The sequence below is a fragment of the Ammospiza nelsoni genome, chromosome 7, assembly GCF_027579445.1.
Source record: "Ammospiza nelsoni isolate bAmmNel1 chromosome 7, bAmmNel1.pri, whole genome shotgun sequence".
NCBI classification, from domain to species: Eukaryota; Metazoa; Chordata; class Aves; order Passeriformes; family Passerellidae; genus Ammospiza; species Ammospiza nelsoni.
Genome location: NC_080639.1, coordinates 34,120,740 through 34,134,684, shown reverse-complemented (window position 1 = coordinate 34,134,684; position 13,945 = coordinate 34,120,740). Strand labels below are relative to the sequence as shown.

The window sequence follows — 13,945 nt, the reverse complement described above, 5'->3', positions numbered from 1 at the left end:
CAAGGAGTAACAACAGACATCACTCTGACTAAATGCAGCACTTACAGAAGATGCTGCTCCAAAAGCCAAGTCTCTAAATATTTTTTCTTAAGATGCATGCTTCCTTTCTCTAAGAAGATAAAGACCTAGAAGAATGTGCATTTCTGTGTACTAATGCCTCAGGGGAAGTCTCACCTTGCCTTAAATAAGCTTCTTTGATAGCCAGTTTGACCCATTCAGAAATAACTTTTTTGATGGCTGTTTATCTTTGATTCTGTTGCCAGAAAAACACAGAGAACTCAATGTCTGAACAGTTGTCCTGTGATCCAATTTCATTTGATAAGTCTTTTAACATCCATAAAGGAAGAACCGTGGCCAAATTTTCTCATGGTGAACAGATTTTGAAAAAGAAAAAAAGAAAAAAAAGCAGCAAAGCAAAAGATAAGGAATAAATCATCATTCTTTGAGCACTGTTTTGGGAGCAATATGTAAAAATCCTATAGTCAAACAAGAAGTGGAGGCCAGGTCCTTCCCAGGCTCTGTGTCTGTGTTACAGCTCCCCTGGCAGCCACAGCTGTAATTAAAAGTGTCACCACACACCCAAGGAGACATGTAGGAATGTCAGAGAGAGTCCAGAGCAGAACCCAGCCACGATTTCAGAGCTAAATTTAGAAGCTATTTAGCTGTGAGAGAGCAGAAAACAGTCAAAGGTGGCAGTGGCTTCAGAGAGTCCTGAAGTGGGGACTCGAGGGCAGGACAGTCCGGTGATCCAGCCTTAATTCCCATGTCAGAGGGTGGGATAGACAGAAAATAGGTCAATTTTTAGCTGAAGTTTCTTCCTCAAGCAGTCTTTGAAAAGTTTTCCAGTAGCAATACAGCCACTAATAAAATCCAGTCATGTAATAAAAAGGACATAGAGAGACTGTGCCAGTTTTGGCTGGAGTAGAATTAATTTTCTTCACAGTTCCTGGTATGGGGCTGTGTTTTGGATTTGTGCTGTAATGTTGATAAAACAGGGATGTCTTTGTTATCTTTGGGAAGTGATTACAGTGAGCCTAGCTGGGTTCTGAAATCAACAGGTTGCACTAAAAACTGAAATTTCAATATAAAATGTCACTCAGACTAAGAACGAAATTAAACTTTGGAATATTTTCAAAAAGACAGAGAAATGTCTGTTCAGAAAAGCTCGTATTTCTGAAGGTTTTCAAAATCAGGGATTTCTACATTTTCACTCCTTAAAATAAAATTTACTGGATGTGCAAAAATGTGTACCACAGTAATTACTAAAACTGATACACTTCCAAAAATAAACAAGCACCTATTCAGTGTTGCATTTTCAACCTTTTCATTCAAATTTTTCCCCCCAAACCTTGTAGAAGCAGCAAGTCTGCTTTCAGATCAGGACAGATCTGACTCATATTCCTTTAACCTATAAGGCTCTGCTTATGGCTTTTGAGCTATGCAAATAAAAAACTGCAGAATGCTTATTAAAATCTAAGGATTAAAACTACCTGAAAACAGCTCATTTTCTCTTAAAATGGGGGGAGTCAATCCCAGCCTTTTTATTTTAGGATGGGTTAGTCCACCAGAAGCTGGAGCTCACAGGAGACTGCACTGGTTAGAGTAAGGAGGTGTCTGAGCATCCCTGCTGTGCCCTTCATAAATTCAGAGATAATTAAAGCTTTTTAAGGTGAGTGCAGGTCACAGCTAAGCACTCTGTGATTTAAAACCAGGATCTATTTGTCTGTGGTGCCTTTTTCTTCCAGGTTCCCGTTGTTGTGAGCACAGCAGAATTTGAATAGGATAAGCACTGTTCATAAACTCCTGCTTTCCATAAATTGCTCGTCGGATCAAAAGCAGAACCTCCATGCAAGTGCACAGAAATCTCCAGCTTTGATTTTGGAACAGATGAGGCACCCTGTGTTTCTCTAAGATTAAAAAAACCCTGTTGGCATCGCACACAAGAGAGAAGGAAAGGGACGACGGGAAATTGTTCAAAACAAAGGAGATGGAAATTCAAAAATAGTATGAGCAGCTCAGATGACAGATTGAGAAGCGGATGAACTGCAATTAAAAGGACAATTTCATGGCCAAGGAGGATGCTCCAGACACAGTTAGAAAATGAAGACCCTCTGGACTAGCAGTGAGCTCAACTCAATATTTCTGATGGGAAAGAAAATGGAGGCAAACCACCAATTATAATTTTGTAATGTATTTAGAGGTTGTTACCTCTATCCATGATTTCATAGGTGCATTTCCAAATTAAAGGAAGAAAAACAAGGGTGAACCAAACCTGGGAGAAAATCACTAGCTCAACTGGAAAATGCAGATCACTCATTTCTCAAGCTTATTGAACAGGTGATCAAGGAAAAAGGTGACGCCACCAAAATAGAGCAGTTTATCACAAAAGCCAGCCATGGAAAAAAAAAAAAGTGTACTCTTTTTTCCTGCAGAAAAGATTTGATATAGAAAGAAATAAAATTCAGGAAAGCTTGTGATTAGTATTTTTAAGCTTGTAATATCTAATGACCATGAGCTAACACACAATTAAATGGCAGTGAGGATGGGTAAATCAGTCAGTGGTGATCAGTGTGCCCACTACAGCTGACCCAAAGTGTTGACACCAGGCTTGCTCAGCTCTGGTGGCTCAGGGCAGAGGTCCCTCCCTCCAGCCTGGGCTTCAGGTCCTGGGACAGAACAAACTGCAGACCTCAGCTGGAATGCCTCTGTCTTCACTCTTTCTGGACCTTGGGATAATCTGCTTGCAGTAACTACACCAATGGGGAGAAACTGTGCATTTCCAGTTGGGAAGGTGTGCTTAAAGGGTTAATATATTTGTAGATAATAGGCTTAGGACAGTTGGAGTCTAAACTTGTAGGAAACACAGATGAACAAACTTAATTGGGTTTTTGTTTAGGCTCCCCCCTCACTCTCCAAACTACAAAAGCAGAATTACTGCAAAAAGTCAGCATCAGAGGAGGGCCCCAGAACCAAAACCCTTCTGAGCAGTTTATTTCCACACCAGACTCAAGCGAACTGTACATTCACTTGACAACTTTGATACTCTCACATAATAGGTCACATTGACCAAGTGAAATAAACCTTACTCAAGTTTAAGTTCACAAGGTTTCAGTCAGGGAAAATGAAAATCACAGCAGCAAGGAGGCACAAGCCCAGAGTTTGCTCTCCACAAAAGCTACAAGCTATTCTGTTCTACACCATTTTTATTGTCCTACACCATGTACTCAGGACATTACCAAACCTGGGACAAATTTGTTTCTACTCTTGAGGGCCAATTTACATCCCTACATTTCTCTTTCTACATTCTGCAGTTCTTCAAAAGGACCCATCAAAAAGCTGAGGTCTAAGTCTTACAACTTCTCACTTCTGTTCTGGTTCAAGGGAAAGGAAGGAAAAGCACTGTCCTGCAGAAGGAAAAGAGCAGGAAACAAAGAGAAGTCAGAAGACCTGAAAGGAGTAGAAGAGGAAGCTGCTTATCCCCACCTCATAAAGCAAGAACAATGCCCAGACACCACCGTGATTGGCATTCCATATATAAGACAATGGATTAATTAGCCATAATCATGGCCAGCCAGCAAATGTTAAAAGGTCACCTGATACTAATGGTGAGCAAGACAAACTGAGCTGCTTTAAAAAAACACTGTCATGAATAATTTCTGAGGGCTTAGCAATTCTTCATGCTTCTGTAAATTGCTCTTCTCCATTATGGTTGAAAAGCATTCTGCTAATTATTAATTGGATAATGATTTGTTTCTATCACTAATTCAATAAGGTGTTCAGAAGTGCATTTTGAAAGTTCCCAGCTCTAGAGACCATAAATATCAGGCTTGTCTTTGTGTAACCTTGGAAGGCAGGTCCCAGGTGATAGAAGTGGAGCCTGTGGAGCTTCTGCCCATTTTTAGTCAGTCTATGCCCAAAGTCACTGACCACCCCTCTGCCTCTGACGTGGGCCCTGTGCCAAGGCAGTGCCACAATCATTTTTACTCACATAAAAACCTGAAGACAACAAAGTGAACAATATTCCCCTGGAGCTACCACTCCCTACTACCTCCCTAAGAGAAGCCAGACCATTAAAAATGCCACATAAATATCAGTGACAGAAAACAGGCTTCAAGGTTATTTAGAAAAGCCCCACGCATAGACAACCTCCCCTTTTTAACAGTGATAAAAACCCTGAGTGTTTCAAAAGAGCAAGTCATGCCACAGGCAAACCCACCTTCAAAACCCAGCAGCTCCCTTTTTGCAGGAGAAAAGGTAATGTGGGGGAAAGGTACACTACTCCTCCTTCATGGGCCACAGAGGCACAATCAGTTGGTACAAGAGCACATTGTTGAAACACAAACCATGGAAAGCTGCTTTATGAACCTGTGCAGCCAGCTGGAACAGCCATCAACAGCTGCAAGAGGAATTCACTCCAGGACTGAATCGCTTCATTAAGGTGGAGGGTTTTTCTCCTTTTATTACACGTGGCTCAGGCTGCTGATCCCCATCATGAAGACCCTCCAGAGAGCTGATTTCTCTGCTCCCTCATACCCTCAGGAACATTTGTGGTGCCCACTGTATGACAATCTCCTCCTGAGACATCATTTCTCCCCATCCCATCATACAGCTCATCAACAGAATTCCAAACTGCTACATCCTGCTCCAAGCTGACCCAAAGCTTTTGGCTGGAAGTCAGAGAGCAGCAGTGGTTTGGAGGCAGCCCAGATGGAGATTTTGCTCCTATAATAAAGGCTTATGTCTGTGATAAGTGATAGGACAAGGAAAAATGGCTTCAAATGCACAGGTAACAGGGCTAGATTCGATACCAGGAAGAAATTTTTAACTGTGGTGAAGCTCTAGCACAGGTTGCCCAGAGAAGCTGTGACTGACCCATCCCTGGAAGTGTTCAAGGACAGGTTGGACAGGGCTTGGAGCAACTTGGGAGAGTGGAAAGGAGCTGAAATGAGATGATATTTAAGGTCACTTCCAACTTAAACCATTCAATGAACTGCATGTCATGGAAAATGGGAAAAAACACCCAAATGGAACGACACACCCTGCTCTCCTTGATTTTAATTCTGTTCTCTTTCTGATATAGGTTACTTGATTATACAAGAAATTTAAGTGTCCCAGGAAGCAGGGACATGAGAATCTACTCTAAGAATTTATGAAAATACACTCTGTGAATGTGAGCTTAACATGGGCACATAACATAACCAATGGGAGGACACCACTGGTTGCTGAAACCATGTGTGCCTGGCATGAGGGACAGCAGGTGACATCACAGGCATTTTGTAATTAAATATAATTGTCTCTAGAAAATTGTAAATTCCTTCATTGAAAACAACCCTGCAAACCTCCAAACTTAGTGAAAGGAAATAAAAATTTCTAAACAAGTAAAAGCAAAAGTAGGAGACATCTTCTAACAAAATGCTGACTGAAATAAATACACCTCCTCCAAACCTTTTACTTTTATGGGATTTTTAGGAAAATGTCTCTGGTATTCTGGCACTATAGCCAACCTGAGACTTCTCGTGCTTCATTTTCATAGCAGAAATGCCAGCAGACCCTTACACTGAGGAAAACCTCAGTATTAAAGAGCAATAAGTAGATATTTGAAGAACTGTGTTCCACACCCAGGACAAACTTGTGAGAGCTATTCCAGCAAGCACACACCTCAGATAAGCTCCCCAGTGAGCCACAGAGTGCTATTCACAGGTGTTGTGTGCTGTTCTACACTCCTTACCCGAAGTGCTACAGAGAGATGGCTCCACCAGTCTGCCGCTCCTGTCGTAGCAGGCGATGGCTCGCAGCCGCACGCCCTGGCCACACTCCCTGGCCGCTCCCTGGGCCGCCATTCCCAGCTGCAGCTCGGCTGGACCCCCTCTGATAATGCAGTCAGACCAATTCCCATGGGGCTGGGAGGTGAACGCCTCGCAGGGGCACGGCTCCGTCTCAACTTGAGGATAAAGTTCCGTGTTCTGGCATTTGTCGCGCTTTCTGCTTCGCCCTGTTCCGACCACAGGAATCGGCACGTTAGCTCAACATCTGCTGCTCTTGATAACAACACGTCATAGTATTTATACTTGCATGAATTCAACACATTAGAACCAAGACAATCTGAATGTTAATATTCAGGGATGTTTCTGAGGCATCTATTAGCTGCTGCCAGTGCTCTGGCATGCAAGGACAACGTACTTATCTCCAGGGGCAACCAGAGAACTTGGAAATACTGTTCTGATGGGTAGATGAAGGAGTAAAATATAAAGTCTCACTCTAGAAATGGTCTGCCCAGAAACTGCTTTGTAATTTCATATAATATCATTTTCCCCTAATTATCTGATGGAAATAAATGGATTGTTTTCTATTTGTTCGCAATCAATGGTTGCCAGGACAACTTCCGGAGGACCCTAAATTAGCTACAACTTCTTTGAGATTTCTTTACAAATTAGTTAAAGATGAGCTGTGCACACAAACCATGCTTTGAAGAAAACAGAAAAAGATAATCCTCAGTAAATTATTAGCGCTGGAAAGCATTTCAATGGTTGTGTTTGCTTTCATGTTTTCCTTTGCTCTGTTCCTTCAACAGGTTTTAAAAGAAAGCTCTTTCAGAAGTTTTAGAAAGCAGCAGCAGCATCCAAATAAACCCACAGTACAGCTCTCTGCAATTGCACTCTCCATGCCCTTGTCCTGCAGGACTTCAAGGCATGAGAAGGGGTCGGTCCCAGTACAAGAAGAAATAATGCAAAACAGACAGTTCAAGCTCTCTGCATCCCTACAACTGCTCAAGGGAACAAATGTCTGTACACAGCCTCCAAAGATAAAAATCAATGCTTTTCTTGGCACAGGTCAGCCAGCATGCTGTGGAACAATCTTGATGCTGGCTGAGCTCAGGAATGTCTTTGCATTTGGCATCAGCAACAAACTGTATCTGTATGCCATCCTCAAAATATTCCTTGGGAATCTTGGATGCACTAAAAACAGTTTTGCAGAAGGTTTTTAAAGCTTTGATGCCAGAATAAATGTTTTCTCTTCATTGCACACAAATAAGATACTAAAACCAAAAGATAAGTTATGTAACTCAACAATCCCCTTTCCAGCCTGGAACCAAGAGCCATTTCACCCCAGACAAGCTGGGTCTCATCAATGCCTGTTTCCATACAAATATGTACCTGCCAAGGAAAGGCCCCTGACTGTAGACCCTTAATATCACCATCCTTCAAGCCCCAGCTCTTTCAAAATGGTATTTTCAGAGTTCTGGGGAATGTAGAATTTGCCAGCACAAAATCATGCCAAAAAAAAAATAAATCAATCAGCATCTTTACAGTTTGGTAGATAAATCTATGTTTTCATTTTAAGAATATATTTATGAGGAAATGCAGGTACAACTCTCCATACTTAAAGGAAAGTCTTTTAAGAGACTTTAACCAGATTGAGAGCTCTCTAATGGCATTTCCAGCCTTTTCTGTTTGAGAAGCCATGAGGAGCAACAAACTCTATGTTCAGTTGTGTGCTCTGCATTGTGTTAGTAAACATGGGAATTTGGGATTTGCCCACGTTTTGCCACCATGACACAAAGCACAACACACTGAGGTAAGGATGTTAATAACCTCATACTTATGTGACTGTTTTTTTTAACAACTTGCCCTGCCATCTGTTTTGTTGGAATCTTCCCCCTAAATGAAGCTGCTATGAAAGCCCTATTTTAAGAGGAAAAGTGACATTGATCCCATACCCTTCCCATAGAAATATTTTTAGAATTAGTGGTAGTGATATTTTTATCATCTTTACAGACTGCTTTAAAGATCACTGCTAAAAATACCATCTCCAAATTTTTTTGAGGACATAAACCCATCAATTAAATAGAATTTCCTTTTTTAATTACATTTCTGAATACTAAGAAACATTATATATTAAATATTATCAGATAGTACATACTGTAAATAAAATTATAGAAAACACTAAAAATACAGAAAGTGCTTTGTATCCACAATGCAGAGAATTAACTGACTGTATTAATTAACTGAAGACTCACCTAAAAATGGTGTTCCCATTATAATGTCTTTGAATTTTGATATGTTCTGTAATAAGTCCTTCACTTAATAATGACTAGTTTCGTATGTAGAGTCAATGATGAATTACAAAGTAAAATGAATTATACTATTAAAAATTGAGTGGAGAGCACGCAAATATTCAGCAAACAATTAGAAGATTTCCATTAAATGACATTATCAATGAACTCTTATAATGAAGCCAAAGCATTCACTTGAGAACAGAAACACGCAGTTGATGAACAAGAGGTACAATTCATGCACACTTACAGAGAGGTGAAATGCAAATGGATCAAGGTCTCTTAACATCACAAAATACTTTTGAAAATAGCATTTTCCTTAATTTTTGAGTTCCTGCAGATGAGATTTTTTTCAAGACTTGTGTCTATTTTTCAAGAAGCATTTATGCAAATACAAGTTGGCACCTGTCTCACTGAGTTCCCCTTTTGAGAAGGGGCCAAACCAAAGCCAGTGTCTGATTTGGGTGTCCCCTTCTCCTCTCTGGGGCGTTGTCACATCCCCACCTGGGACATTCACTGCATGTTCACCACTTGTTTTTCAGGACACCTTCACTGGCCACAGGCTGAGACCACGAGCTCCATCCTGGCAGGAAAAATGGAACCCAGCAAGGTCGGATGGGGAGACTGCTGGTGCTTGGTCACAAACGCAGTGCAGGTGAGGAGACAAACCAACAGAACCTGGGCATTAGAAATCACTTTTGGTCCACTTAATTGAACAGATCTCCATCTGATGTAGAACAGAGTAAGAAAGGGGATAGATAGGGCTGTACTGTTTTGTAACTTGCACAATGCTCATAAAGAAAAATCAGATTTAGAACTACCTGTAAGTAATTATTAATTATTTTTTACATATTTTTTGTAAGACCAGGCACCTATTATTTTGCTAGGGATCAAGCATTTCTCCTACTATAAACCTACAGGCACTGGTATAGAGAACACTTTAGAATATGTTCTTTGCCAGAAACTACAGAGCATTGTATAATACTGGAGAGTTTTAGTGAAAAAGAAATCTTTATCCTTTAATGAGCCACACTGACAAATGGCAGCTTGAAACCAGTATCAATGTGTACTGTAATTGTTATTTAGTAAAACATACAGAACATTCCAGCAGTAACAAATGGAGTAAGAATACAGCCATGCAGGCAAGGACAAGTGAGTCTTGGAGGAAGGAGCAGTGGTGGCCACCACGTTTTGCTGCCCTCCAGGTCCCAGCTTTTATCTCAGCAGATATTCTTACAGCAATTTTAGCACTCTACTCCACAGTCAAAATCTTTGAAGTTTCATCCCTATTAAAGGAGCAACTCAAGCCGGGTACATATTAGCTCTCAAACACAACACAGAAACATGAAAAGATGTGACTGTTGAGAAGAACAATAACAGCAAATTTCTTGTAAACCATGTAAGCACAGTATAATTCTTTTTTACTTAACTATGCACGTGGGGGAAGACAACTCCCAGCAAAACATGCAGTTCCAAACTATTCATATTAAGGAGTTTTAAAGCTTTTCAGTTTGGTCAGCATTCAAATAACATAATAACAAACCTCAACAGCAAGCATGGAAGACTGATCCATCAAATGGTTTGAACTGGTGAGTTTAATGAACACATGTAAAAGATCAAACAAAGCTGCTCTAATGGTACTGGGTTTTCTTTATTCATGGTATTAATTTGCCCTGTTGAACTGGGGCATACCGCTGAGCACAAAACTCCCAATTTTAAATTTCCTCCAGAAAATCACACTGATTTGTACTCCTGTATATGTATTTTCTGCATGCTTCCCAGATTAATAGGTCAGATAAACTTGCACAAAGCCTGGTCACTGTTTGATTTGGTTTACATCTAAAACCTTTATACCTTTTCTGCACTGCTCTTGTACTGGAATGTGTATAAGGCTGGCAATGATCAGTGCCAGATGAAAAAGCAATGAAGGATGCTCTGGAATTTCCCACCACTCCAACACTGCAGAGGCATTATTCCCAATCAGATAAATATTGTAAAAGATTATACCTGTGAGCGAGCGCCTCCTGCTCCTGGCTGTGTCACAGTCAGAGGAGCAGGCTGTGAATTTAGACCAGGGGGTGAAAGTGCAGTCATCCTTGCAGGGAATGTGGCACTCCTGGACCAGGGCTGGCATCGCTCCTGCCCACCGCACGCAGTCCCCGACGGCAGCAGAGCCGCCCTGCTCCGACAGGCACGTCACAGCTGCAAGCAAGGGCACAGAAAACACAGAAAGCCTTATGTTCTCATATATATATTTACTGCATTACACTCTGGGCAGTCAGTCCTGGTGTTCTGTGTGAGTTTCTCTCCCCTGGATTAACAGGATAAAGCTGATTTGGTTTTAGGGCATTGTTCGTGTGTCACTCAGTGAGTGAAGCTTCACTAAACCATAAAGACACGTTCTTGTTTGACCAGTGTGTTATCTAAATGATGATATAAACTCAATATTCTCAAGGAGCAGTCATTTTAAAGGTTGTGGGAACACTGTAACCAATGATACCTTGTACAATCAAGCAAGAAAATAGGTAACACTGTGGCCATGAGCCAGAAAACATATTTGGTCGAGGCCAGGATTCACAAGCTGTGATGCGCTTGCTACTCATGGAATTGAAACTGTGGTAAAAAAAAAAGCCCCTAAAAACTATAAAAGAAAGCTTCTTTTTCCAAAACCATCATTTTTTCCATATTTCAGATGAAAGGAGTGACTCAGTAGATGCCACAGCTAAATGCTTCCTTCAGCAAGGTGTAAGTACCAGATCTGTCTCCCCCCCCCACTGAGCTCCCTAAATATTGTGATACCTCTTATACTCTCCCACTTTGTCTGCTGTCCTTTTTTAGAAGTAATAATTAATTTTTCACAGTGGATATTGGTACTGTATAGCCATGATAGAGAACAAAAGTATTCAATGTATGAATCTGAGTCACAGGAAACCTAGGATAAAACTTGCTAAATTCAGTGAATTAATAGTAAGTAATTATAATAAATAAAAATAGCCTGCACATCATGGAGTCTTTCATTTCATTAATAATAATTAATTCTCATAAAACCTCCAAGATTATAGGCTATTTATATCCTCCAGTGCAGGTTAAACAAAGCAAAGGCAGGTCATGACTTGATTAAGGTAATAAACTCAGGGACAGAGTAATGAACTGAATTTGGCCATGAGATTTTAGTCATGTTGGGCTCTCTGATTCTGGGCAAGTCCACACATTGCATCATAAAACTACTAAGGATGAAGTTATTTCATACAGATTTTATTATTTAACTTTAACAACCTGTGATATTATTTTATGACAATTGCTAAATAATTCAGGTTTTTGAGGCTGCATATATTTTCCTTGTTGCCAGCAATTAATGTGAGTAAGAGTGCATGAAAAGAAAGGTAAAAACAACTCTGTTTTCTTACAGTTAAAGGATTTACTGGGGTGTAACTCTGCAATGAATACACATGATTTTTGGGTTTTAACTATAGCACTGTATGGGAGAAAGGAATGGGTTAGCAATCACCTGGAAATACAAAAAGATCTTATTAAAATGTAATTAGATTCTATGGAAAAAATCAGCATTTTGAAGAGCATGCAAAAGGCAAGCAATTGTTAAATGTCTCTTTAGACCCAAGTGACAGCAAATCAGCATATTAATGACCACCTCTAAATTGCTGATCCTTGCCTTTCACTTCCAATGCTGTGACCCTTCCCAGCTCCCAGCTCCAGCTGTGAGCCCGGAGCCCTCCCCTCCTCATTACAGGACAGAGGTCACAGCTCTGCGCGGGACACGGCCTAATTGCCCTCTTCAGGAAGGTTAAACAGGTGAGAGACTCTGGTGGCCAAGGTCCGTGTAGCCTCATTACCTTCAGCAAGGACACCCCAGGCTTGGCCACACAGCTGTGACCACGTGAGGTGTGGCCAAGGGGATGCAGAGCATCTCCTCAGCATCGCGACGGCGGCTGGCAGGGACATGAACATCGTCCTCCACTGCCAGCCCCACACAGCAGGAATTGTGATTCCAGAGCAAACCATCCCATAGCCATGCTCAGCAGGAGCTGCCAGAAAAGCACAGCTCATTCCTGACACTGTTAATGATGTCAGGACAAGCAATAGAAGTTCTAGGTATCGATGTTAAACCAGACACCCCACTGCTGTGATCAGTTATTGTCTAACCGCCCCAACTTCTGCACAAACGGACACAATTTTAAGTATTCAAATAATTCACCAAGTTCACTGAGCCTATTTGGATGCTAAAATAGAACTATATATATAAGGACATATGAAATCAGGGAAAATATTTGACGGAGATTATGGAGCTTAAAGAAATTATTGACAATGGAAACATGAGAGAGGAAAGTTAAAGTAACAAATAATATAGTGAATTAGATATGTATAAACATGGAGACAAGAAGGGGCTGAAAATAATGTCTAATGTGTACTCTGATAAGAGAAATAACCCCTAAAGGAGGGGAGGAGGAGGATCTCCCGTGACTCTTGCTACATGCTTAAAACCTGGCTTGAGGTGAGCTGCATGAATTGTTAAAATAAACAAAATGATAAAGCAAAAGCCCATTAGGGTATTTTAACAGATGGGGAAGGGGCAGGCAGAAAGCAGCAGAGAAAATGAACCCAACTCCAGTGGCTCCATCAGAAACCAATCCCCTCATTTTTGCTTCTTGCAAACTTCCCAGTTTACTTAGCTTTAACTTCTAAGAGAAAAATATTTTCATATACAGGCAGTTCTGGAAAGAGAATGAGAGAAATTTGTTTTCAGTGAACCTTCAGGAAAATAAAATTATTTATCCTCAGTGGTTTCAAACTACTGATTGGTTTGGCTCATATGTGGTTTATGCCGCATAAAAAATATTTCCCCTTAATCCTCAGTTCTGTCACAATGGTTTTAAATAAACTCATACCGCAAAGCTATTTCTGTTATGTCAACATTTCTTTTGTTTTTTCAAGCAGGATACCCCCAGAGAGCAAATGCAGTCCATTTGCAGTCCTATGCACTGAGAAAAAAAATCACAGTAACAAATCCCTCCTAGGCATAACGTGTGATTTCTACCATCTCTAAAGCATTTAAAATGGACACAAACATATGACAAAAACTGCTAATATCGGACACTACCAGATAAAGGCTTTCAAATTATAATATTCATTCCCACCAAGAGAGGAAATGCAGGATTTCCTCTTGAACTCCTACTATTCTTTTTATTACCACCAGTCAACCCCACCAACTGGAATTAAACACTTGGGGCCACACTATGGCATGGCATTTTAATGCAATTCTTCCACTGATATAAAAAGAACTGCTGTCACAAAAAAAATAAAAACCAAAATACTTTCTCTTGTAATAATAACCATGAGTTCATGAATTAAAATGAAAGGTAGCCAGGTTTAAGAGACTGAAAGAAAATAACTTTTATTCAGGGAAGGGCTGGAATTGTTTAGCAGACTGTGTGGATGCACCTATGAAGGTGCCAACACAACAAAGCAATAAACATGAGCAATGAAAACAGCTGCATGTTTTGCTTCAAGGCTTAAGTCAAGTGTTAAATGTAGAGCTTGGGGAGCAAATTTCCCTTTCTGCTGCTACAGGGCCCTGCCAGGAGACTGAGCAAGGACTGCTAAGGGGATATGCAGTGTGACAGTCTCTGTCTTCTGGCTGTGCATTCCCACCCACAAGAGTGTGTCTGCGTGCCAGCATCTCAGCATATGGCACACACAAGCATATGGGAGCTACATTCTGTAACTACATTTCTCCTAAATTGAAAGTAAATAACAGACACTTCTCCTATAAACTTTTAGATGGTGAAATCAAATGTTTGCACACTGTCAGATTGCAGAGGCACTGAAGGCATCCTTGGATGATGTTACAGCATCACCAAAGCAGGGTGTCAGCAT

The 13,945-nt window shown here is 40.7% G+C and overlaps 1 protein-coding gene across 1 annotated transcript in view; it reads right to left on the bottom strand.

The window, feature by feature from the left end:
• THSD7B (thrombospondin type 1 domain containing 7B) overlaps positions 1 to 13,945 on the bottom strand; it is a 299,931-nt gene that overhangs the window by 85,932 nt on the left and 200,054 nt on the right. The window contains exons 14-15 of the mRNA XM_059475946.1: positions 10,061 to 10,255; positions 5,729 to 5,992 (exon numbers count right to left, since the gene is read on the bottom strand). Coding sequence (XP_059331929.1) covers positions 5,729 to 5,992; positions 10,061 to 10,255 — 459 coding nt within the window. The remainder of the gene's footprint in view (positions 1 to 5,728; positions 5,993 to 10,060; positions 10,256 to 13,945) is intronic.